This window comes from Paramisgurnus dabryanus, chromosome 14, assembly GCF_030506205.2.
Source record: "Paramisgurnus dabryanus chromosome 14, PD_genome_1.1, whole genome shotgun sequence".
Taxonomy (NCBI): domain Eukaryota; kingdom Metazoa; phylum Chordata; class Actinopteri; order Cypriniformes; family Cobitidae; genus Paramisgurnus; species Paramisgurnus dabryanus.
The window spans coordinates 22,497,330-22,521,677 of NC_133350.1; the positions used below are offsets into that span (position 1 = coordinate 22,497,330).

General features: G+C 36.0%; 1 protein-coding gene across 16 annotated transcripts in view; it reads right to left on the minus strand.

Annotated features, from left to right (window-relative positions):
- mcf2l2 (MCF.2 cell line derived transforming sequence-like 2) overlaps positions 1 to 24,348 on the minus strand; it is a 116,896-nt gene that overhangs the window by 81,844 nt on the left and 10,704 nt on the right. For all 16 annotated transcript variants that reach the window (XM_065241578.2, XM_065241580.2, XM_065241574.2 and 13 more), the window contains exons 2-4: positions 7,852 to 7,935; positions 1,005 to 1,119; positions 693 to 783 (exon numbers count right to left, since the gene is read on the minus strand). In XM_065241578.2, the coding sequence (XP_065097650.1) occupies positions 693 to 783; positions 1,005 to 1,119; positions 7,852 to 7,935 (290 nt within the window). The remainder of the gene's footprint in view (positions 1 to 692; positions 784 to 1,004; positions 1,120 to 7,851; positions 7,936 to 24,348) is intronic.

The window sequence follows — 24,348 nt, forward strand, 5'->3', positions numbered from 1 at the left end:
TTTTACATATTTTGAATTTATCAGTAATTCTTAAAGCAACACCAAAGACTTTTGGCTCTTTGCTCCCCCTACAGGTTAGAAGCGTAATTGTCCATTACCCACTGTCATAAATACTGAGGCATAGCTGGCTCTGATTGGATTGTAGGTCTGCCGTAAAGCAAGTTTTTGTAGTATTCACTCGGACTACAGGACCACTACCCGACGGTTGGAAACTTCTTTAGTGCGGTTTTGGCCGATAGAGGGCTGCAAAGCGAATGTGAAAGTGCCATTCACCCTGTTTTGAGTGGATGAACCACTGAAACTTTTTTGGAAGCGTTATTTTAAGGTAAAAAAAACTCTTTGGTGTTGCTTTAATATAAACATATTATAAATGATAACTCCACAAATATGCATTCAACATAAGCACATACTGAACTCCTATTGGAGTTTGACAGCGGTGATTACTGTCAGATTTGATATATTTTAGTAAATGTTGGCCTTAAATTCAGATGAGTGAACAATGCCTCAATTGTGAACAAAGGAACTGTTCCTTTAAGTTCTCCTTACTTTTGTCTCTCATTTTCAGATATGCATTTTTCTCACTAACACGCAGCGGTTGGTTTCACGGGTACTTTGTGGTTTGACACATTTAAAAGCAACTCAAAACAAGTGCGTCATCATCAATCTTTAAACATCATCAACCCAATACAAACCGCTATTCGAGTCAGAGAAGCTATTGCTGAATTCCACTTGTCTTTCCGGCGGTCCAGGATTATGACAAAACCAATGCTAGCTGCATCCATGCTAAGGAGGAAAATTAAGAAATACAGAAGCATTTAGGAATGTGAAGGTCAGGCCATGATAAAGCCAATCTGTAAAACTGATCTCACGTGACATTGAAACTACAAAAGCTGTCGTAAAGGCAATCAAGGACGTTGATCACACTTACTGCTGCCTTTGCTAAATATTTTGCATGTTATTCTCTATGATTTTAAAGATAAGAAGAAGAATACGTGAGGTTTTACCTTGGTATGCTGGTCAGGTATGTGACAACGTTAACAAAGTCCTCATCTGAAACTTCGTTAAAGGTTGAAAACTCTGGGAAGGTAATGATAGGTGATCCATCTTTTCCTCGTCCTCCTGTGGAAACATGATGTGTAATGGATTTTTATAAAAAGAGCCCTGTTTTGTTTGTAATCCCACAGCCACATAAACAAAGCTCATGTAGCTTTTCAAACAACAATCTTTTTTATTAACTGCTATTGAACTACTTGATAGCCCCACTCCCTGATCACTTTCATTAGATTAACATTAAATATAAAGTCTAGATTATTTATTTATTTTAAATGTGTTCTGGATTATTTCCACAGAAAAAAAAGAAAGTCATATAGTTTTTGAATAACATGAGAGTGCATACATTATGAATTATGACATACTTTTATATTATATATATATATTTGTTTTGTTTTTAGGTGAACTATTTCTTTAAGGCTGCTATTTAATTTGTCATTTTGCAAACTATAGCAGTGTGAAGTCTTGCACCCCAGATCACATGACAGAAACGTTTAGAATAATTCAATGGCACGTCATCAATTATTCCTTACAAATGTTTTAAGACAATACAGTGAATTTACAGTATGGGTTCACACCTGCGACCTATTTTATGTTACCGGTTTTTCAACATCTGCTAGATGAGCTACTGAAAAGAAATATCAGCATTAAGAGACAAAAGAAATTCCTTACATTTCTTAAGTTTACAAAGATAAGAACGATAACTGCTTTTAACCACAAGAGGGCCACAAAGAATCAGAGATCTCCAGTAAGTCCGGTCACCGGGAGCTCTGTCAATAATAAACTACACTTTTTGACTACATACTGTTTTAAAATTATTATTAATAATATAATCTGCTATAATAGGAGCTTTAATGAAACCAAACTGTAGTTAAAACAATTCAAGTTCTGTTTTTTTATTTAGTTTGTTTAAAAAACACACAAAGCAATTTTCAAAATGACTGTACGGTATTAATTTACACTATTTAATTCATATAAAATTCGTCTGACATGTTTTTAATTCAGTTCATTTTTAAAGCGTTTTTCACAATTGTTTAATTGTTCCAAAGCAATTTTACATTAATAAAAACAAGAGAAAACACTAAAATCATAGGACAACAAAGTGGCAAAGTACTAGAAATTCGTACAAGTACTAGTAATTCGTAATAGTGAGCATTATGTAACATAATTCTAAGTTAAGCTAATGTCAGCTGACTCCCAAGGTTTTGAAAAAAACTCCAAGGAGAAAACCCTGTGGGGAAAAGTACTTGAGAGCCAGACATAGCTGATCCTATACTATAAATTGAGTTCTATATTATGAAAATCTATGTGAATTAAAAGTTTTAATAATTTAAAATAAAAGTTAAAGGAAGTGGTTGGTGCTAAATAACACTGAAAGCTCGTAATCATAGGGGAACCATTTTTAGTGCTATATAGCACCTATAAGGAACGGTACAGTGGTAATATAGCACCACTATAGCACCATATCATCATCATCATCATTTATTGTCATCATAAAAACATTACAAATGTTGTTACAATGAAATTTAAAGTGCTACTCCTGGTACATATATTACAAATACTTTCATACCATTCCTCAAATCATGCCCTCACACAGAATCATACACACACATACACATATGGTTCTATATAGCACAATAGGGTTCTACACGGGTGCTATATAGCACTTAAAACAGATCCCCTATGATTACGAGCCAGTGAACCACTTTTAGTGCTATTTTGCACTATTTTGAGTGTACATTAAGATTTATTAAGAATTTAAAATTTAGAAATGAAGGGAAGTTTTCGGTGGTCACTGGTCAGACATCGTCTGGGCATCAGAATGATGGGAGGCCAGTAGATTAATGGTTTGAAGAGCTTCAATGCAACAGGAACTGGGTCTGTTAGTCTCAGTGTCATCGGGTTTGAGGAAATGAGGATTTTTTTATCAGGCTCTTATCTTATGTTTAGTTTCACACTTTATTGGCAATGAAAAGGTTATTATTTAGTCATTGAAATGCCTTATTTTATCAAATGTCACATTAGTCATTTCATTGCTATTTAACAAATGTGCCCACCTTAAAGGCGGGGTGCGTCATTTCTGAAAAACACTTTGGAAAAGGGAGTCAGGCCGACTATCAAAACCAACTTGTAGCCAGTAGTCAGCAGTAAGATGCGTGTCTACTTACCGAAATCATTGCCTGGGTTGCATCTGTGTGGTCCAGATTCTATTTGAGTAGGGGCATGTTTTTTAGGTGATTTCAAATGTCAACATTGGCTTTCAGAGATCATGGACGCAGCGTTTAGCTGGTTCTGCCAACAAAGCAGTATTTCTGAATGACTGCGATGAATGTATAATACATGCCAAGAGCATTCAGTTAGTATCATTATCTCATTTTTGACTGGTGATTAGTGGCTTTTGCATCTGACCTTGTACTGTAAACATTTATTTAATAGCAGAGTATATGATATAAAGCTGTCAACTATTTGACAATGGTTCATTTTAATCAAGATGTCCTTTACTATCTCTGTCCGCCTTTTATCTTCATCTTTTCTAAATTCTTGTCATGCAGTTTTCTCATTCCTAAAGGGAATCTAGAAGAAAGATCTATTTGTCTGCTGTATTTTGAGGTCACACGCTAATTCATTTTTTAACTTTACAACTTCTCATTTGATAATTTAATTCAAGTCTCTAGAAACAACAGAAAGAGTGTCAGTGTTTTCGTTTTTGTCTCAAACCACATCAGGGTTCCCACACCTAGTTAACTTCAAATTCAAAGACCTTTCAAGGACTTTCCAGGTCCAATACCCTCAAACTCAAGGACTAAATGTGGGGACACATTTCAAGTGAGAGCAAGGTTACATTGTGTTACCTTTTAAGAAACATTGTTACAGTTCCCTTTTGAGGTAAGTACGTCTGAATGTTTATAATAATTTCAACCAATGGTGAGGCTTAACGACAAAGACAGGGTGCAGAAGTATATCACTATCTGAAATATTGCCAAAGATGGCGTTACATGGACGCAAAAGTATGGCAAGGGAGACGCAGCATCTCGTTCCTTTCTCAGGGAACAACAGTTACAAACATAACCCGAAATGTTTTCATGTGTCAAACACAACTATGCAAAAAAGCATTTTGGTATGAATCAACATTCGCATACAGAAGATTTAAAGGAGTAGTCCACTTTATAGATGGGGTCCATTGACTTTTCATAGTAGGTCAAAAAAATACTATGGTAAGTCAATGGGCCCCATCTTTAAAGTGGACTACTCCTTTAAGCATTTAAAGCGAACACTTTAGCATGTGTGCTTAAAAAGTCTAGAATTTTATGATATTATCCTACACTACACAGGGAATAATATGGATTTTTTTCCAGAAAACTTCTTGCATAAAATAGATTAAAGCACTTTTAATGACCTGTATCTATGTATGGATATTTTCAAAAACTTCCCAGGGCCTTGAATTTTCCCCCCAGATTCACAAACTTTTAAGGATTTCAAGGACCTGTGGGAACCATGCACATCATGTCCTCACTGGCACATCTACGTCTTAACCTTAATGTTTCCTATTTTTTTAATTTGCATGTTCAACTTTATCATCTTTGTGCATGGCACCAAACTGAAAATACAAATAAACTAAAATGAAATCTGATTTTTGACTACTTTTATTCTTACTTACTAGTGTAGAAAACTGATTGTTGATTCTATTACTGTTAAGTTTTACAGTTTGTTTCAATCATCCGTGAATGTGGGATAATACGCATATAAAAATAGCAACGGCTTATTGGTTGTAATGAATGCTGGAATCTGCGATTTACAGAGGCCTAATGGACTGCACCATGCTGCTCGCTTAAAAAGCATCACTCAGGACAAGAGGATCCAGCTGAATAGATTTCTGAAGTAGGGATTGTTTTTCAACGTAACATTATGTAACGGTTGCAGTTCTGATGGCTGGTGCAGGTTTCCTGGCAGACGAGGAGATGGGGAGAGAGCTGGGTCAGGCCTCAGGAGATCTGACTGGGATGGAAAGGAATGAAAATGCTCTCCAAGAAGCGAGTGTTCGGATGATGATGTTTGATGTCTTCCCACCCATTTACATCAGTTCAGTATGTTCACGTTTCCTAACATGTTTTCTTTATGTAAATTCTTGTGATTTGAAATATCAATTTAAGTTCCTGTGCATATCAAGGATGTTGATGCAGACAGCTATCACAGGTGTTAATAGCAGTTCGGTTGCCTTTGTAAACAATCTTTGTAATTTTCATCTGTGACATATTAAGCATGACAGTGGCGTAGCCTAGTGGTTAAAAAATGTAACTGATAACGCTTCAAATCCAACATGGAGTGAGTCAAGAACTTTAAAACAAAAATACGAACATCCCTGCAAGCAATTTAAAAGATGTCCAATAGCCGTCCAAACGTAGCCCAGACATCTAGGCTAAAACAAGGCAAATTTTGGGCTGTCAGTGAAAATGTATTAGACAGCTATAGCCCAAAAGTAAATGAAATAAAGTAAATAAGAGTATTTATTTATGTGCTATATGGCATAGTGAACTTGGGTTCACAATAACTGGTGGATACAAAATGACAGGCTTGGAGAAAGGATGTTAATGAGGACACTGAAATAAGTGATTGGAAGGAGGCATCTAACGAAACCCAGATTCAATCAATGAGTGCACGATTGAAATTTTTGTAATATAAATGGCTAATGCAAACCTATGTAACTCCAGTAATTTTGCATAAATTGAACAGTACTATTCTTGCCCTGTGTCAAAGGTGTAACAATGCTACACCTTTGTATTTGGGAGTGCAACTATATACAGCAATTCTGGAAAGATGTATCGTTTTTTGGATATGTGCTTATTACAAGCTAAATGTGTTAATGATCCTGACATAAGACACTGACTTAAAGAAATAGCATCAACCATGTCAACTAAAGAAGTATATTACATTCTAAAACATAAATATAAACTTTTGAGGAGATATGGAGTCCTTTTGGACCATTTCTTACAATGGAAGAATTTAATGTTTAAAGGTGGTAACCCATGCGCTCGAACTGATTTTGCCAAGTGAGAGATGTCCTCAGGGCAACATATTGTGTTGACCCAAGGACAACATTTTTCTAAATAAAACCTAAACCCACCCCAAACCCCAACCATAACCAAACCCTAAAATCAGAGGGACATGATAAGTGAAAAACAATGGTCTAGAAACAACTAATCCTGGTTGTAAGCTTAAACTTAAAACAAACTGTAAACTTATTTCTGAAATCTGATTGGTTGATTGAAATGTTGTCCCAGAGTCAACATAATGTTGCCCTGAGGACAACAACCACTTGGCAAAATCAGGAGAGCCTAACCCATGCATAGACTGTAAAACATTGTAATATGAATTGTAATACGTATTGAATACTGAAAATTTTATTTACCCTTTTTATTTATTTTTTACCCCCTTTTTGTTTTGTTTTATGTGTTTTTATTCATCAATTATTATTTTAAATGTAATATTTTTTCTATGGTTTTACTTTCTATTATGACTTATTGTCACTATTAAAATCACTATCTTATTATTTATCCAATCTTTGTTGGTCCCTTTTATGTTTTGGCTTGTTGGTTGTAAGATGTATTTATACATAAATGTAAAAAATCTATAAAAACAATAAAAAATTAAAGATAAATAAATAAAAACCAAACACCTTGATGGAATATATCATTATTATCATTATTTTTAACACAACTTGTGTTATATTTTAACTACTGCTGGGAAAAGATTAATCGCGATTAATTGCATACAAAATAAAAGTGATTTTTAGCATAATATATGAATGTGTGCTTTGTGTAATTATTATGTATATATAAATACACACACATTAATGTATGTATTTAAGAAACATTTACATGAAAATAATTACATACAAAATTATATACAAATAAAAATGTTCTGAAATGTATATATGTATGTGAGTGTGTTTACATATACATAAGTACACACAGCACACACATATAATATGCAAAAATGTACTTTTATTTTGTATGTGATTAATCGCGATTAATCTTTTCCCAGCACTAATTTTAACACAAAATCAACACACAATGACACATAATGTGTTAAAAGCTTAAAAGATCTGTAAAAAATTAACACATCCTTTCTAAGAGTGTACAAGTTTTTGTCTTTTTTTTGCTCAGAATCGCACTTAAACTAGCACTGCTACGTAGATTTTATAAACTTAATTAAAAGCTTTCAAAAAGGTTCCTAAAAAGCTTTAATATGGACCCTGGCCTATAGTTAGATGGTGAAATGACAGCAATTTAACCCCGCAGACACATGGTTTAATTTTCCACTGTGGGACTGATAATAGCGTCTTTTGGCCTGACATTGCAAAAGTGTTAAATGGCTATATTCATGCTGAGAACTGTTTAGTTTACAAACAAGTCAATCTACGCTCAAGTTGAGAAAGGACGCTTTGCCATCTCCAATTCACCTAACCTACATGTAAACCCACGCTTACACAGGAAGAACATGTAAACTTCACACAGAAAGATCTCCCAACCCAGCCAAGATTCAAACCTGGGACCATCTTACTGTGAGGCAACAGTGCTTCCCACTAAGCCACCCTTTAAGCCACTAACTGTATCATGATGCTAACGCTTTTCCTGTCAGCTGGGATGATAGATGTGATTTGTGAGTAATGACATCATCCCAAACAAGAAAAGGTCAAAGTTCAATACATTACCAATAATTAATGACCAGGAAATGAGGTAACTTAAAGCTATAAAGCTTATTTATCACAGCGTAAACGAATAATTGATGTTCATTTCTCACCTGATAGAAGAGCAAACTGCCTGTGAAGTTGTTCAATTATGTCAACAGCCAGTAATGGCCGGATCTCCTGCTGCATAATCTCATCTGTGAGGAAAGAAAAAGAGAGGGATGATGCTTATGCAACAAGCATGAACTGAATTTGTTACACATTCAACAAAATATTTTTTATATATGTAAAATATTACACAAAAGTTTTGCCGTTTGCATATTTGGGGCACTTTCATTTGCATTTTTGCCTCAGGCAAACAGTGTGTCCATCACTAAGGAAGATTGATGGATAATATGATCCACACATGACATCAGAGGCTCAACCTCTCTGACCGTTCATTCTGGAAGGAGTTTCCCCTGTACAGCTGCTTCCTTAGAGACGACCTTTAGGCATCAGCACAACTTCTGGTTTGTATCCATTCGATGAGGAAGCGCTCCTTCAAACAAGCCTTTCCTTTATGCTCTTGACTTTACAAAATAACGGCTCGAGCGCCACTATTCTCTGGTGATCTACTGAGGGTCACCCTGAAGCTCAGTAAAGTCTGTGGATGAACAAAACCTTCTCTGTACACGTACACAAAAGAGTGCCTCTTGATAAATAGTCTTGTGAGAGGGCTTCAAATATATATATTTAGGATGCACGATAGGTTTCACTACATGGAGTTCGATTACAAGTAAATATCCATTATCAAAATATTTGACAACCGGCTTGCCAAAACCCACAGACCCACCAAGCGTCATGTTCCAAACAATGATTTATTTGAACAACATCCTTCTGCACGGGGTGTGTTGTGAAGGAAGAGAACAATGTGCGTCAAAGGATCATGTGAAAGCCAGATGTTATCAGCTGGCTGTGAAGTGTAGGTAAGTTAAAATAAGAAGCCGGGACTCCTTCAGAAAAAAGACCAGAACGTACTGGACCGCTCCCAACAACTTGAGAAACACTAAAGTCCTTCCTCTTTTTTCAATGTACTTGTGTACTGCTTACCTTGTACTTTGTACATTTGCTGACTGCGGATTATTCATAAATATGCTTGCGTTCTTACAACAATCGAACAGAGAGTTCTTCAATATATCTGCTTGAGCCCTGGTTATAATTAATTTGAACCACTTTTTAATAAAATGATTTTTAATTAAACCGAAATGTAACACCAAATGTGCATCAATACTCTGTTCTGTGCTGTACATAAGTAATGAGTATTTTAATGACCTTGCAATGTACTGTTATTATTATAGCAAAGTAAGTAAACACCGATCGATCGCAAGCATAATAGAACAGCACTTCATGCGCTAGTTTATAATCGATTCAGAAAAAAAATGATTTAAATCGCAGATAATAAGAAAACTTAAGTGCAAAACCAAGTGCATGATTGCAAACACAATACAAAATAATTGGCAGTCTGAATGAACCAAAATCAAATGATCCCTGCACACATTTTTTGTGTATTTTCCATAATCTGTGTGTGAAAACGGCTTATGTTAAACAATACTGTACTGTACCATAATGTAGTGATGGGGAAATGAAGCATCGAATCAAGCACCGATACTTCCGTTACTGTTTCGAACCATGATTCGATGCCTCAACGTGGGTGTCGAAAACAGCGCCATCTTTTGGTTAATAAAACATATAGCAGTCGCTTCTGGAAGAAGCTCTGTCAGTGAAGCAACAAGCTGATGAAATTCAGATGAATATTAATATTATGTGTACAAATAAAGCTTAGACAACATGTGTGTGAATAATGGTCAATATAATAAATTTATTTACTCATTCAAGTGTGGCAAATATTTCAGAATTAATTAATAAGAGTTAATATTCATATGATTCAATACTGTATTTTATTGAATAATGTTCACACGCACAAGTATATGTACATTCAATACTATCTATTCAGTATTATGTGCGACTAAAATGTGAATAATGCAAATAACTGCAAAAAACCCTCTGGGGTTTGAACGTTCTGACACGCAAAACGAAGCGCGCACGTGACTGAGCAGAAAGTGAAGCTTCGTTTGTCACTGGTCACGTGATTTCTAAGTTAACAACACAAGCTTCGAATCGATGCTTCATCTGGCACGCCCACTTTTGCTCGACACAAGCTCCGAAGCCTCGCTTCAAATTTAACATCACTACCATAATGTAGCATCTCTTTGGGGAAAGCCTCGGCATGATTGATCTGAAGCACATGCCAAATAAACTAATAATGAGGTAATGAGTGAGATGCCGCGCAGACCAAGAGTATAATAGGGCATCCCAATTAAGCAAACTTAGTTTACCAGCAAAAAGGTTCAGAAGCAAGTACATACAGGGATGCAGGGAGTATGACAGGGAGACGCAGCGTCTCATTCCCTTCTCAGTGATCCAGGGTTACAGATGTAACCTGAGACGTTTTCATTTTTTGTTTAGCTGATCATTGTCTGGTACGCAAAAAGATTTAACACCAGGGCACAAAAAACAGCTGCTACATACACAGACATTGTTTATTTCAGATTCCTGCAGTAATCCACTGCCTTTCCTGGAGCAGGCCAATTCCCAGACTATACCACAAATCCTATTCTGACCCACAAGATTTTATGAAGCAGGGCTGCTTTTGGTAACATTTCCCATAGTCAGAACAAATACACCTTGATCACCTTGACCTCAGTGGTTTTCAAACTTTCAGTGTGTGCATCCCCTCTTCCCCCCCACATAGAAAATTCATGATATAAAACAATTTCAAACTTAAAATTTGAATTAACAAAACACATTGGCTTATACGATGTAGTGCTGTTGGTAAGTAGCCAGATGCTTAATTACAAAGAATTTATGATAAATTAATGTATTTCATATAATGTCATAAAACTGGGGTCCCCTGGCATCATCTCACGACCAACGGATAGACAACCACTGCTTTAACTTAAGGTGAAGTGTGCCATTTGGAAGTGCAATAACCTTCATTGTCACAAATTAATATACAGGGACAGCTATACAGTAAGATAATCATAGGCTGTTATTGGTGCAGGACTTATATAATTCAACTTATACAAAAGTCTGGAAAATTGTGACAGATGGACTGGACTCACTATCAGTAACAGCTGTTCCTAATGGATTGGCACACTTTTGAAAGTTTGCAGAGTTGCATCACTTGACATTTTCAAAACAAACACAAGCAGCTTCAAGTCAGTGCATTTGCAGATTATAGAGTACATGAGTTCTTAAAAACATCTCAAAAGTTTCAACGCAGTTTGAGTTCGCACAAATGCGAAAAACATGGACGGAATCACGGAATCCAAGCATAAAAATTGAATTTACTGTACAACGAGGACTATCACGCAATTCGGCGAATTTTGTAAAAAAAAAAAAAACATTAAAACTCATTATCAAATGCTAGTCTTTTGTTTATTTAATCAGCAAATGACAGAAATGTGCAGAAACTTTTCCTTTTGTGTAATGTTGGATATAAAGAAAGGTACGTCCTATCTCGTCATGAATTGGACAACCCAGTCTCACCCCATGTCGTCAATATTTGACGACACTTGACCATTCGTCAATATGTGACGCGGAGGGTATACCTTTCGCGTCATTTTTTGACGAACTGGGGACTTCAATACTATTACGTCCGTTGCATTCTCTTCTCCTATTTTCTTACCAATTTCGCGTCGGTTTAGGGTTAGATTTACATAATGACATCCCTACCCAAACCTAACTCTAACCCCAACGCCAGGTGACAACTGTTTCTAACCCCAACGCCAGGTGACAACTGTTTAATTTCGCGTACACTGTTTAATTTCGCGTACACTGTTTAATTTTGCGTAATCTAACCCTAAACCGACGCGAAAATGGTAAGAAAATAGGAGAAGAGAATGCAACGGACGTAATAGTATTGAAGTCCCCAGTTCGTCAAAAAATGACGCGAAAGGTATACCCTCCGCGTCACATATTGACGAATGGTCAAGTGTCGTCAAATATTGACGACATGGGGTGAGACTGTGTTAAATTGGAAGCACGACAAGCGTTGCATCATTAAAGCGCAAGTAGGTTTCGTCAAAGCCCGGGACACAGCAGACTAAAGGTACAGTTTAATTTCTTCCCATGTCCACCTTGCTCGCGCACATGTACACAGAACGCAGCGCTCTTCACATCTATTATTTATCAGCGTGTATAGCTCGTATATATGGAGCCAGGATGATCTCAATAATAATTCACGCAAAAAACGATGATGCACACATGCGTAGCCAAATTCACACACATGAAACATAATTCGCATGCACGAAATATATTTATATATAAAAGCCAGATTGTGCAAAAGGTTTGCAAAGCTGAGATCCTGTAGTCCTGTGCTCTTTGCGGGTTATGATTTGTTGAATGGTGAGCTCGCATCTGATTGGCTAAAGAGTATGAGTGACCCATGTTGGAGAAGCTCGCTGCCAGGAAAGTCTAAAAAAACACACACACACACACACGTATCCAAAGCAATTCACACGACAAAGACGATTCGCACATTCACAGTAACGATAAACTCCTGAATTTTAAACATTCAAAACTTTTCGGACACAGTTGTACATTTGTGAATTGTGTTTTTGTTTGTGAAATGTATTTTATTAAAATGTATTTTTATTTTGTGCATGTGAATTGTTTTTTGTGAATATGTGTATAAATATTTTGTGCACGTGAATTATGGTTCATGCGTGTGAATTTGGCTATGCGTGTGTGCATTGTGTTTTTTGCGTGAATTATTATTGAGATCATTCTGGCTCCATACGTTTATGTTCCTTAGACACAAGGGCTCACATCCGAAGCGTGCACACAGAAGCATCGCCACCGGCAGTCAACACACACATGATAACTAAACTCAGTTTGTTTTCTTGTTTAAGTGAACATAGACAACTGGATGTTTATCAATATACATGAATTGTGCTATCTTAAAGCTGTCTTGGGTCTTAAAGTGACAGTAGCCTGCTGCTTTCTTTGTCAAAAAAGTTCATTACACACCGAAAATGAAAATCACTCTTAAACTCTTAAACAACTTTTGCAGCTGCACATATAATTCATACAGAGAGGACTGTGCAGTGTTTTATTTGTATTTTGCTAATGTTAAATCATAGATTGTTGACAGACAATTTTATATATTTACAATATATTTACAGTAATATATTTACATTTGAATACAGATGCCTAAAAGGTAAAAAAAAAAGATGAGTATAGTCTTATAATTAAAAGAAAAAAAAATGTGACGGTTACTGTGACAGACAAAATACATCGTACTATATGTAATTAAATAAATAAAACATTCAATAAATTGTTGTTAAATTGTATTTGTTTAATCTTTTCAGTTGATAAGATATGCTTTTTGATAACTGAAATTTAATTTAACCAATAAAACCAAAATCCATAAAAATTTAAACGGAAAACACGGAATTTGACCAAAAATTTAATGGAATTTGGGAAAAAACACACAACGGATTTCAAAGGACCCTACAATCTCAAATTCACAAAGCTTTACAGAATAAACTATTCATCAACCAGATTCAGAAGAGTATGGGAACTTGCATCAATCACAAAAACAAACCCAAGACCAGTCAACCCGATGCAGGACACAACAAAAACAGTGAGAGGCTTTACTCGGGATGTCAACCTAACAAAAATAAAATAAATCCTTTACTTACTACCAGACTATTACCAGATTTGGTTTCAATCCAGATGCATTGTTTGCCAAAATAAAAGTTTATTTTTAACCATAATGTGTCAGATCACTCACCAGCTGTGCATAAACACATAAAGACAGATGCATATTTGTGGAAAGCCTCTGTATGTCTATGCTCAGCTTTTCCAGCCACAGGACTATTTCTTGAGTTTAAGACTTTTCTCCACAGCTGCAGTGTAAGGCCGAGCACTGCTGATGCTGCAGGTCTGCTTTTAAAGGTTTAGGATCAGAAAGAGATACGGTAAAGCCAGCCCATGTTGTAAGGGGGTTTAAAGCATTTAATTGGTGGGAAGTGCATCTGACTGCGGGGAAAGGTGCTTTTTTTAGAATACAGTAGATGAAAGACTTGTTTAAAGTGTGATCTATTCCATGTGACAAAGCATACGGACAAATGAGCATTGCTGACCCCACAACACTGAATCCAGCTGGGTTACCGAACATGAACTGTCTGAAAAAAACTACTCTGTTTATGTACAAAAAGAAGCATTTCCCCAAACATCAGTGGTTTGATCTCAGCCATTGTGTGGCTATTAGGTGCCTTTCCTCCCCATTGTACACCAGTTTACAAAACAGTGGCTTTCAATGGAATATTGAAATCATATAATGAGATGAACACACCCAATACTATATAAGCATTTGTTTTGTTTATTATGACAATCAGGACAATAATGTCTCAATTGTTTAGGCCAGTTTGCACTGAGTCGACACTAAAGCCTGCAAGCCACATGAAAGTATCTGGTTACCAGCCTACAGGAAAGATATAATAAAAGTGAGATATCTTTATTATCTCATTTGTTTCTAGGGTTGTCCTCGACTATTGTCGACTGATAGTCAAATCACCTATGTGTGTCTGTATGGGTTGGAAGGGGGCCAGACAAGGCAGTAAACAAATGGTTAACTTTTATTATCTTTCACAAGCAGCACACAAGAACAACTTTCTGATAAAGTGACCAAAACTAACGATGCATTTTTATCTTTGTTAAGTAAAAATGAAAGACATTGTGTATAAACAATCATTAAATTATTGCTCATAACATTTTAAACCCATGATCTACAAACATCACACAAAAATACACAACATATGTGATCCTCTGGGAAACCCTGGCTGCAATTCAGCGATTTTATTTAATTTTTAGATTTAGTGCGTAAAGCAGTCATGACCGAAAAATGACAAATGACATATAATTTGTATTGTTACTGTAAATGATAAAAACTAAGCTTTATATACAATTTCTTAAAATGTATAACAAGAAAAATACTGAAATTAATGATTTTATAGATACGCTTTATTATTTTACCCAGATATACCTGCTTGCTTACTTTGACTTTAATCATCCCTGTTTTCACTTTAGGTACAGAAACACTTGATGATTCTTACATCATTTATTTCAGGAATTTCTATTCATTTAAAAGTGAACATGAACCATAAATTTAAATAACAAGAGAGACAGTCGTGTCAGGGATAAATATAGGTTTGGTGAAGATATTTTTCGTGTCATCACTGAAATTTTAAGAAACGGCTTACCTGTTTTGTAGTTTAACTTTTGACAAGATATTACATACTTTTAAAAAATTATATCTGTCAAAAAAACAACGTTTAGTTTGATGAAGAGAGCACCTATAGTCAAGGCCGCGTTATCCTAATGGGCAACATGGGCTGCAGCCCAGGGCCCCGAACACTAGGGGGCCTCCGAGACAATTTTTATTTTGAGTTTTTAAAAACATTTTGATTGACGTAATTCTGCGTAAGTGCTACCTAGAGCAGAGGCCCCCAACCACTGGGTCGCAAGAATGTTCTGAAAAAAAATTGTATAATAGCTACGTAATAGCTTATGGGATATTTTGTCCTTTAAGAGCCTCCGCACCCGACCTAAGGTCGAGGCTCGAGCTGCCTTCAAAAACAGCAAGCCAAGTTCGTTTACTGTTAATTATTATGACTAAATAGGCAGGGAATCTCGTGAAACAATGAAAGTAAAACGATCCGCCATAATATGATTTAACGTGATTTTGATGATTTAGTCGAGGAATTCTCTTTAAAGAAGAGAAAGAAGCACTTTTAGTTGCTTAATAAATGTTATCTTCTGTGCTGTTCTGATTGTAAAATCATTACTTGATAATATTGTTTAATTTGTTTAAATAATTTTAGCCTACTTTTTAGAGCCCTGCATTTCAGCCCGAGCCAATTTTAACGTAACAGCAGATACGCGGGCCGGACCTCGGGCTTATTTAGGCTTCTTCATCTTTTTATATTTTCAATTAATTAAAAGAACCTTTTGACAGACATTGATGATTGCAAAACAAACATAGGAAGACGTTTAACCTATCGCATGAGTCCGCTACGCACAGCCACACATTTACAATGCTGTGCTTATTTAACAGCAGGACCTTCAGCGCACCAGGAAAAATTATAAATGGAGTACTAGATTAAACCTTGGATACTGTACATAATATATGCAGACAGCATCCAAGACATAATCTATTAAAGACTTCTCCCTGTATTAATTTCGTGTAAGAAGGCTGTGTCTTTATTTCTTGTTTGTGTATGGATCGACTTTTTTCTTAGTTTAACTGTTGGATGGATACATGAATAGCCATCTTCTGTGGTAAGTCCTTACATTAAAAAAATGTATATGCAAAAGCGAAGTTGTAAGATAAGGCAACATGCATGTTTATTCTGTTTCATGTTTATTTCGTTTCGTTTTGTATAGCCCTTTTTATTTTTTTTATTTCTGCACCCGTTGCTACTGCGAGCAGCAGAGCAACCTGCCTTCGCTTTTTAAAAATAGTGTGTGTTGATAATAAACGTTTAAACTAACATTGTGATATGCTGAAAATATTTATTTAAATAGATGTTATTATAGGCAAGTGAAGTGATTTGAGAGGCTCAATTCATCATGTCGTCAACTTGCTGTCGGCCGCTAACCACTTGTTTATCATAAAAACTTTAACAAACAAAAACTGCTCTAAAATGTAAATAAAAAAGAAATATAACTATTTTGCCATTTTAAAAAAACTGAACTGCTTTAATTGCTGCAAGAGTACAGCTGTACAAGCTGTGTAAGCAGTTATTTTTTGCTATTTCTGCGGATTTCTTTTGCAAAATCTATGCGGAATTTTGCAGAATGATTTAAAACGTTTTAAAACGATCCGAGAGAATCTGCGCTGTGAATATTACAAAAAATAAAATATTTTATAACTATATTATACATTTTATTAAAGGATTACCCTGAATTAAACTAGACCAACATGAACCAACAGATAATGGATAATGTGCTTTCACGACCATAGAGTTTTATATAATACACATATATTACTGTCTACAGAGTAACAGTAAAAAGAAAAGGCTTCTCATAATGAATGTAGCGTATATAGCAAGATAATTTCATCAGTTTAACAACACAATGTATATATATTTATCTTGTAAACGGATTTGAAATAATAAATAATTGTCGCGTCACGTAGCAAGAGACGATAGAGATCTCATTAACTTCTCCGCAGTAAGTTTTATTTCAAATTCAAGTTTTACATATTAAATAGACTATTAAAAAGTTTGTGCTGCTCTCATAAAAACCTCACTGCAGACAGCACATACTTCTACTCACAAACATACGCGATGCAGTAACTATATCTGCGGAAACAGATTCCTAATGGGGAGAATTAAAAAGTTCGGACTCGGGCTGAGAATTCTGGGCTCTACTACTTTTGCATCAACTTGATTTTAATAATTTAAATGAGGAATTATATTTAAAGAAGAACAGACAGAAGCACTTTTAGTTGTGAGTTGCATTTAATAAATGTTATTTTCTGGCCTGTTTCTGATTGTAAAATTATTACTTGATAATATTGTTTAATTTATTTAAATAATTTCAGCCTACTTTTGCGTCAACTTGATTTTAATAATTTAATTGAGGAATTATATTTAAAGAAGAACAGACAGAAGCACTTTTAGTTGTGAGTTGCATTTAATAAATGTTATTTTCTGGCCTGTTTCTGATTGTAAAATTATTACTTGATAATATTGTTTATTTTATTTAAATAATTTCAGCCTACTTTTGCGTCAACTTGATTTAAATGATTTAATTGAAGAATTCTCTTTAAAGAAGAGCAGAAAGAAGCACTTTTTGATGTAAGTTTTATTAAATAAATGTTATTTTCTGGGCTATTTCTGATTGTAAAACTATTTGATAATATTGTTTAATTTATTTAAATAATTTTAGCAGTGGCGGTTCTAGACAAATTTCACTAGGGGGGCCAAGGAGGGGCCAGTGTTTTACCAGAGGGGCACATAAAAAATGGCAAGAAATTATATTTAAAGATTATAGGGTTGGTTACAGGAATTAGTTTAATACAGGACTAGGCCTTAGTTTAAATATAACTAGTTTTAACAAACATGCCTTACTAAATACATTACTTGTGTGCATTTTGAAGCAAAACAAAGGGCACTGATGTATTTTAAGATATGGCATTGCAAGTTTTTTAGTCTAGGACTAGTCTAATCCCTTTCTGGGAAACTGCCCCGTAAACTTTATTTTACTTTACAATCATATAAATATTTATTTAATACAAGAGTGAGTGCAGGTGCAAAAGGGGAGCTTTGCTCTTTTCTAAAGACTCCCACCCAAAATCATGCAAGCCTACTCAATAAACTTTATGAAATGTAAACTTTTATAAAGACAAACGTTTGTTTTAGTTTACATTTAAACACACATTGCTAGACAGTTAGGGACCACAATCTAATCAGTATTTAAAATGATATTTATTTTAAATTGTAAACATTTGTATATGTAACATTTAATTATATTCCTCCAATTTATGCACGTATATAATGTTAGAGCATCATTACAGCGCTTTTTACAATGTGTAAACTTTAAAAAGTTAGCGAGATGTTGGTTTTGCCGGTTGTTGATGAGTAACAGCTGTGAATGATCACAACGTGCTTAAGCAGCCACGTCACAGGAGAACAAGTGAACAGTGTCCCAATGTCAAGTCAGCTAGAGTCCTTACCAGTGCCCAAACCTGCATACACATTCACAACATCGGGAGATGAATTGAGACACTCGCCGCACCCGCAGCGATCTACAGTGGTTGGGTGCGCCGCTCTAATTTGCCTGTGTGGAAGGTTGCGTCGCATTAGTTCCGCTTTTGGCGCTCGCGTGTAAAATCAAAATGAATTTATACTTTTTTATTTGGTCGTCACGGGGTGGCCACAGGGGTGGCCAGGGACATGTCTACAGAGGCATGGGCCACCCTTGGCCTCCGTGTAGAACCGCCACTGATTTTAGCCATTTAATGTTGTACATACGCTGTAAAAAAACACTGGATTTACTAAAAAATATAGACAGTGCATCGTTTTTGCATCCCTTTTTTTAGTAAGTTTTACTAAAAAAATTTACGCAGTGGGGCACTTAGTAAATCCAGCCTTTATTTTTTTCAGTGTATATTGGGGGGGCCCCAAACCAGCGTGAGCCCAGGGCCTCACAAAGGCTTAACCCGGCACTGCCTATAGTTACAGTAATTTGTTAATATAGTTAATATAATAATATTTACCGAATGCTCTTGTCACGTACTATGCATTCATCAAATACTTTTGCTTCAAATCTGCTTAATCCGGGCCTCAGGTCATTAAAAAAATACCGTTTTGTTGTCAAAATCCTGAGTCTGATAAAAGCATTATCTCAGACACATTTTGATGGTTTTGCATCTGGGCTCTTCAATGGGAGACAGTGTCATTGTCCCCAGATTTACCAAGATCCTGCCACTTTCAATGATTTCAATACAAACTCAAATTTTTCTCATGAAATCCATCTAGAGTGGTACAGATCAAGCCTTCTTAGCTATGCTGTGTAGGTTAATCTAATAGCATTATACACTATGCTTCAGGGGATAAGGTCAGACTGTGGGCAATGTTGCATAATATAATGTAAACAAATCCAACATGTAGCTTAATCATGTACTTTAGGGAAGCTCAAAGTGGCTGCCTACTGAACATCGCTTACAGTGCACACTATGGGATGTACCAATAATCGATGGACACACACAGTGACTATCAACATAATAGCTTCAGTACAGCCTGTCATACATTGTAAACCTTTCAGGTGGCATCCACAGGACATCTACTTAATTGTCCTCATCCACTAAATGGTACCAATGCAATTTTTGCACATTTTATGAGGTGGCCATTCGTACGACCACACCCATGTACGTTTTTGTGCAATTTGCTTTCGCCCCCTGTCTTCTTGTTTTTTTTTTATGACAAACTTACGATTTTTTATACAAAATAGCCACACTGTAAAAAGTGAAATTTGGGTCTACTTAAACAAATTACTTCAATTGGTAACACTTAAAATAATTTGTTTTGTTGACTTAAATGTAACACTTAAGCCGAAGGTATACTAGGGCCTTCCACGTACGCGTGTCGTCTGCATGATGTCATTTTCGTCATCTGGAGGGTCCGCGGGAGTCATTGTGCACCATCAGCGTGCTGCCCAAAATTTGAGATCGCGCAGACAGTACGCACACAACAGTGCATACGCGTGAAAATATTGAAAAAGGACAATCCACTACCAACAAATACACAAAGGCAATAGACAGCATTTGCACACACATCATTGTTGTTTCATCTTTTATTTTCACTTCTTCCAAGAACAGAAAGCGGTGGAGCATTGCACATGATTTCAAATGACATCATACAAACCAATTTTGTTGTTTTTTCCACATTTAAGGCGAAAATTTTAATTACCGCAACGTGTCCATGACTTGATTTGGGTTCTTTGATAATTAAATTTTTTAAAAATGTTTTAAATATTTATAATAAAAAAATTAAAAAAATAAAAAGCTTCAGTGCATGTTATACTATAAACATTTACAGTAAAGAAACATGTGGTATTTGGTGATCATTGGTAAATGTAGAGAAAATAATACAGAATATAAATGTGTCCAAGACCAATTTTCTCATCCTCCGCAACAATTTTCACTCATTGGAACTAACATTTTTTTAAAAAATTGTTGGAAGGGACATAATTGACTGTGACACTCAAGATTGCTGCCAGGTAAGCAGTTCTTATTTTTTCTCTCCAGATAAAATTTGAAATTTCCTAGACAACTTTTTAGTTCTCATTACCGAAAAAGATGAGTTCTAAATGCATATATTTAATGCAATATCATGTTTCGGTTATGATAATGTTTTATAATGATAATCTAAAAAATTTTAATAATTCTATAGGAAATATTTTTTAAATCCTCTAAAAATAATGGTTATACACTCTTAGAAAGGATGTGTTAATTTTTTACACATCATTGTGTGGTAAGCTTATAACACAAGGGGCTCTATTTTAACGATCTGAAACGCAAGTGCGAAGCGCAACGCGCAAGTGAGTTTGTGGGCGGATCTTGGGCGCTGTTGCTGTTTTCCCGGCGTGAGAAATAACTCTTGCGCCGGGCGCAAATCAATAAGGGGTTGGTCTGAAGTAGGTTCATTATTCATAGGTGTGGTTTGGGCGTAACGTCAAATAAACCAATCAGAACGCTAGCCAACATTCCCTTTAAACGCAAGGGCGCAAGTTCCATGGCGGGTTGCTATTATTATGACGGATTTACCAGGCGCACGCCAGGAGCGGTTCACAGCCGAGGAGACCGACGTCCTTGTACGGGGGAATCCCACGCTTGCCAGCATAAATCGGGCACGCCGTGTAACGGGAGGTGGATCTGCCTCAGGACTTGACGCCAGCAGAGGACATCGCTGCGTCCACCCTCACCGCTGAAAGGGTTTGGGGGCTTTGAAATCGGACCCAAGAAACGCAAGCAAGGTCCAACCCCAAAGTACTCTTACAAATCAAGTTCATATACATTAAGGTTTCTTATGAAAACATTTTAACTATTATTTACATAAAATAAACGTAATACAGCCACACAACAAAGTTATGAAAATATTTTAATCGTTATTTGCATGAGAATAAATAAAAACTATCACCACAATGCTCACCACTATGATTCCCCTTATCTCGTGTATTAATATTTTTAAGTGTAACAATTTATGATTTGCAAAAATAACTGTTGCATCTGTGTAGATTAGATAAGCTAAGTGTATGCGCGTTGTGCACGCTATACATTATGGTCAAGCATGCGCCCTTAAAATAGCATAATGAACCACGCGCAACGCGCCACTGACTTTAGACTAGTTTTTTTTGGTTAGTAGCGCAATTGTTTTTTGAAACTGCAAAATAGCATAAGAGATGGTTTGCGCCGCAACACGCCTCCTTTTTGCGCTGAACCGCCCAGGGAGCGCAAGTTCATTCCCTAGTTTGCTGACGTGCATCTGTGGAGGGAAAAACCCCGCTGTGCGCCGGCGCAAAATACGAATGATACATGCGTCACTGACAAAGTCAATTGCGCTGGGTGCAAGATAGGGCCCAAGATGTGTAATTTTAACACATAGTGTGTAATTTTGTGTTGATTTTGTGTTAAAATATAACACATGTTGTGTTAAAAGTAACACAAAATGTGTTGTTTCAATAATAACACAGAGATGGGTGAATTCTGGGACAACGCAGTTAGTGTGTTGTCCCAGAATCAACACTAATGTGTTGTTTTTAACACATTCGTTCTAAGAGTGTAGTAAGTTCAGACCTTAATCTTATACTGTATGTGCAAAAAAATGGCTTCACTGGTTTTTAAAAAAAATCTAATACTAGACACCTTTTAAGTCTGGATTACATGAAAATCACCCGTTTGCATGCGAGCCGAACGCAGAAAAAAGTATACCCTGCCCTTTAAAGGGTGCGGTTTTTCGAACTTTAGTAAGTGTGTAATATTGCTGCATAAATAATACCTGCAAAACAAAAAAGCTAACGTTCAATGCCAAGCGATATATTTTCTTTAACAGAAATCACTTTCTAAGGTCTACAGAGAATGGCTGGTTTGAAGAGCCCTAAACTTTCTAGTAAGATAACGACGATATTCTGAATTTTTGACTAAGCTCCGCCCACAGCAATATGCCAAATAAAGGGCGTGACCTTAGTAGAGTGTTTTTGTCGCCATGCCATCGAGACGCTGTTATTTCTATCCAGAAGTCAAATCCCCTTTGTTTGGCCTTTGCTGAGGACAGCTTCCTCAATCTGGTGTGACCTTTCCGGACAACATGTGCTAAGCTGCTGTCGTCGAATCACAACATACTGTACTAGCCACACAATCTGAACTCGTTACGTATTTCTGACGGAGGGACTTCATAGAACAAGGACAGTGAAAACAGCGTCATAGAGATAAGTATCATGAACACATGTTATATATTGCACACCGTAAACACCATCATAGCTTCGAAAAAAACAGGAATAACGGGACCTTAAAGTGAGAAAATTAAAGTTACTGTTTTTAAGTTAATCCAACTTTCACTTTTTACAGTGCAAATTAGATCAGGCTGATGTACTCATTGTTGCTCTATAGGGTCTTTAGGGTTATCATTCTATACATTAATGCTGCTAGGTAACAGAGGATTTTTAAGAATGAGCTGGCCAATTCAGTCCAAAATCCTACTAACAGCATACAGTAGCATGCTGTAGTGCGATCCAACAGAATAGAGAAAATTGGTTTTCCTCTGGATCAGTTGGTACACCATTGTGCTACCAGCACAAAAGGTTGCAATGTAAATTCAGATTGCAGCCTACCCCCTTTCAAATCATATGCATGAGGAAAAGGAAGCTACCAAATATGGACGCAAATCCGAATGCCAGACAGGATCCTGAATCATTCCACAACCAAGCCCATTGTCTTATGATACTGTTAATATCTTAGTCCCCTCAACTGAAAGAACCAAGACCCCATATCGCAAAACAAGCAGGCAAGCGTCAGTGATCAACAACAGAGATGTTTCGTAATTACTGAATGAATGGACAGCTTTGAGGAAACTGAACTGTTTGGTATAAATAACCACATCCACAAGACCCACAGACAAAAATATGTGTTTGAGTGTGCTGTCCAGATGGGGGCTATGTAAAGCTGTTTGGGTCGGCTCTAGACAGGTGGAGTTGGTTATGTTGGCATGCTGTTAAAGACTCTCACGGGAGCCTGGTTGTCTTTGATCATACATGATAATGTGTTTGTGTTTGTCATATACTATGTCAGATTGAATCTAAAATATGTGAGGTTGTGTATTACCAACATTCCTGAGTACATGAAACGTTTAACCTAGTACCTCATGTTTCTGCAATATTAAAACACACTCAGCGGCACATAAACGGAAATGGAAAATTTACACCTCTGACAGGATGTAAAGCATCTGTACAATAGCTCATAAATCTTTAAATGGATGCAGTATATTGTTCTGTTAATGGTAAAGTTGACTACCCATAGGAAAGAAAAATATTTATTGTTTTACTTTAATAACACAGAGATTAAATGGAAACATTTGCAGTTTCCTCTCAGTAGTGCCAGATCTCCCTAGAGAAAGGCCCACAGTGTAAATTATATCAGATCAACATATAATAAATGAAGTTAAACAATTTCAACTTGTTTGTATAAGTTATGTCAACTTATCACAAGTCAAAACTTAAAATAGTAGGTTGAATTGACTTGCAAAACCAAGTTGGTTTAACTTCAGTGCATGCCACTTCAAATTTCAACTTTCTTGACAAATGAGGAGTTGCCATAAATTATAAAAATAAAGTTGAAATAACTTCATATACTATTTAATAATATTATTTAATTATTTAATTTAAATTCATATATATATTAATAATTTAAAGTAAAACACACTGTAAAAAATGCAGCATTTTTGTCAAGTCAACATATATTTTGTGTTTACTTTAAGTTAAACAATTGTAACTTTTTTTAACTT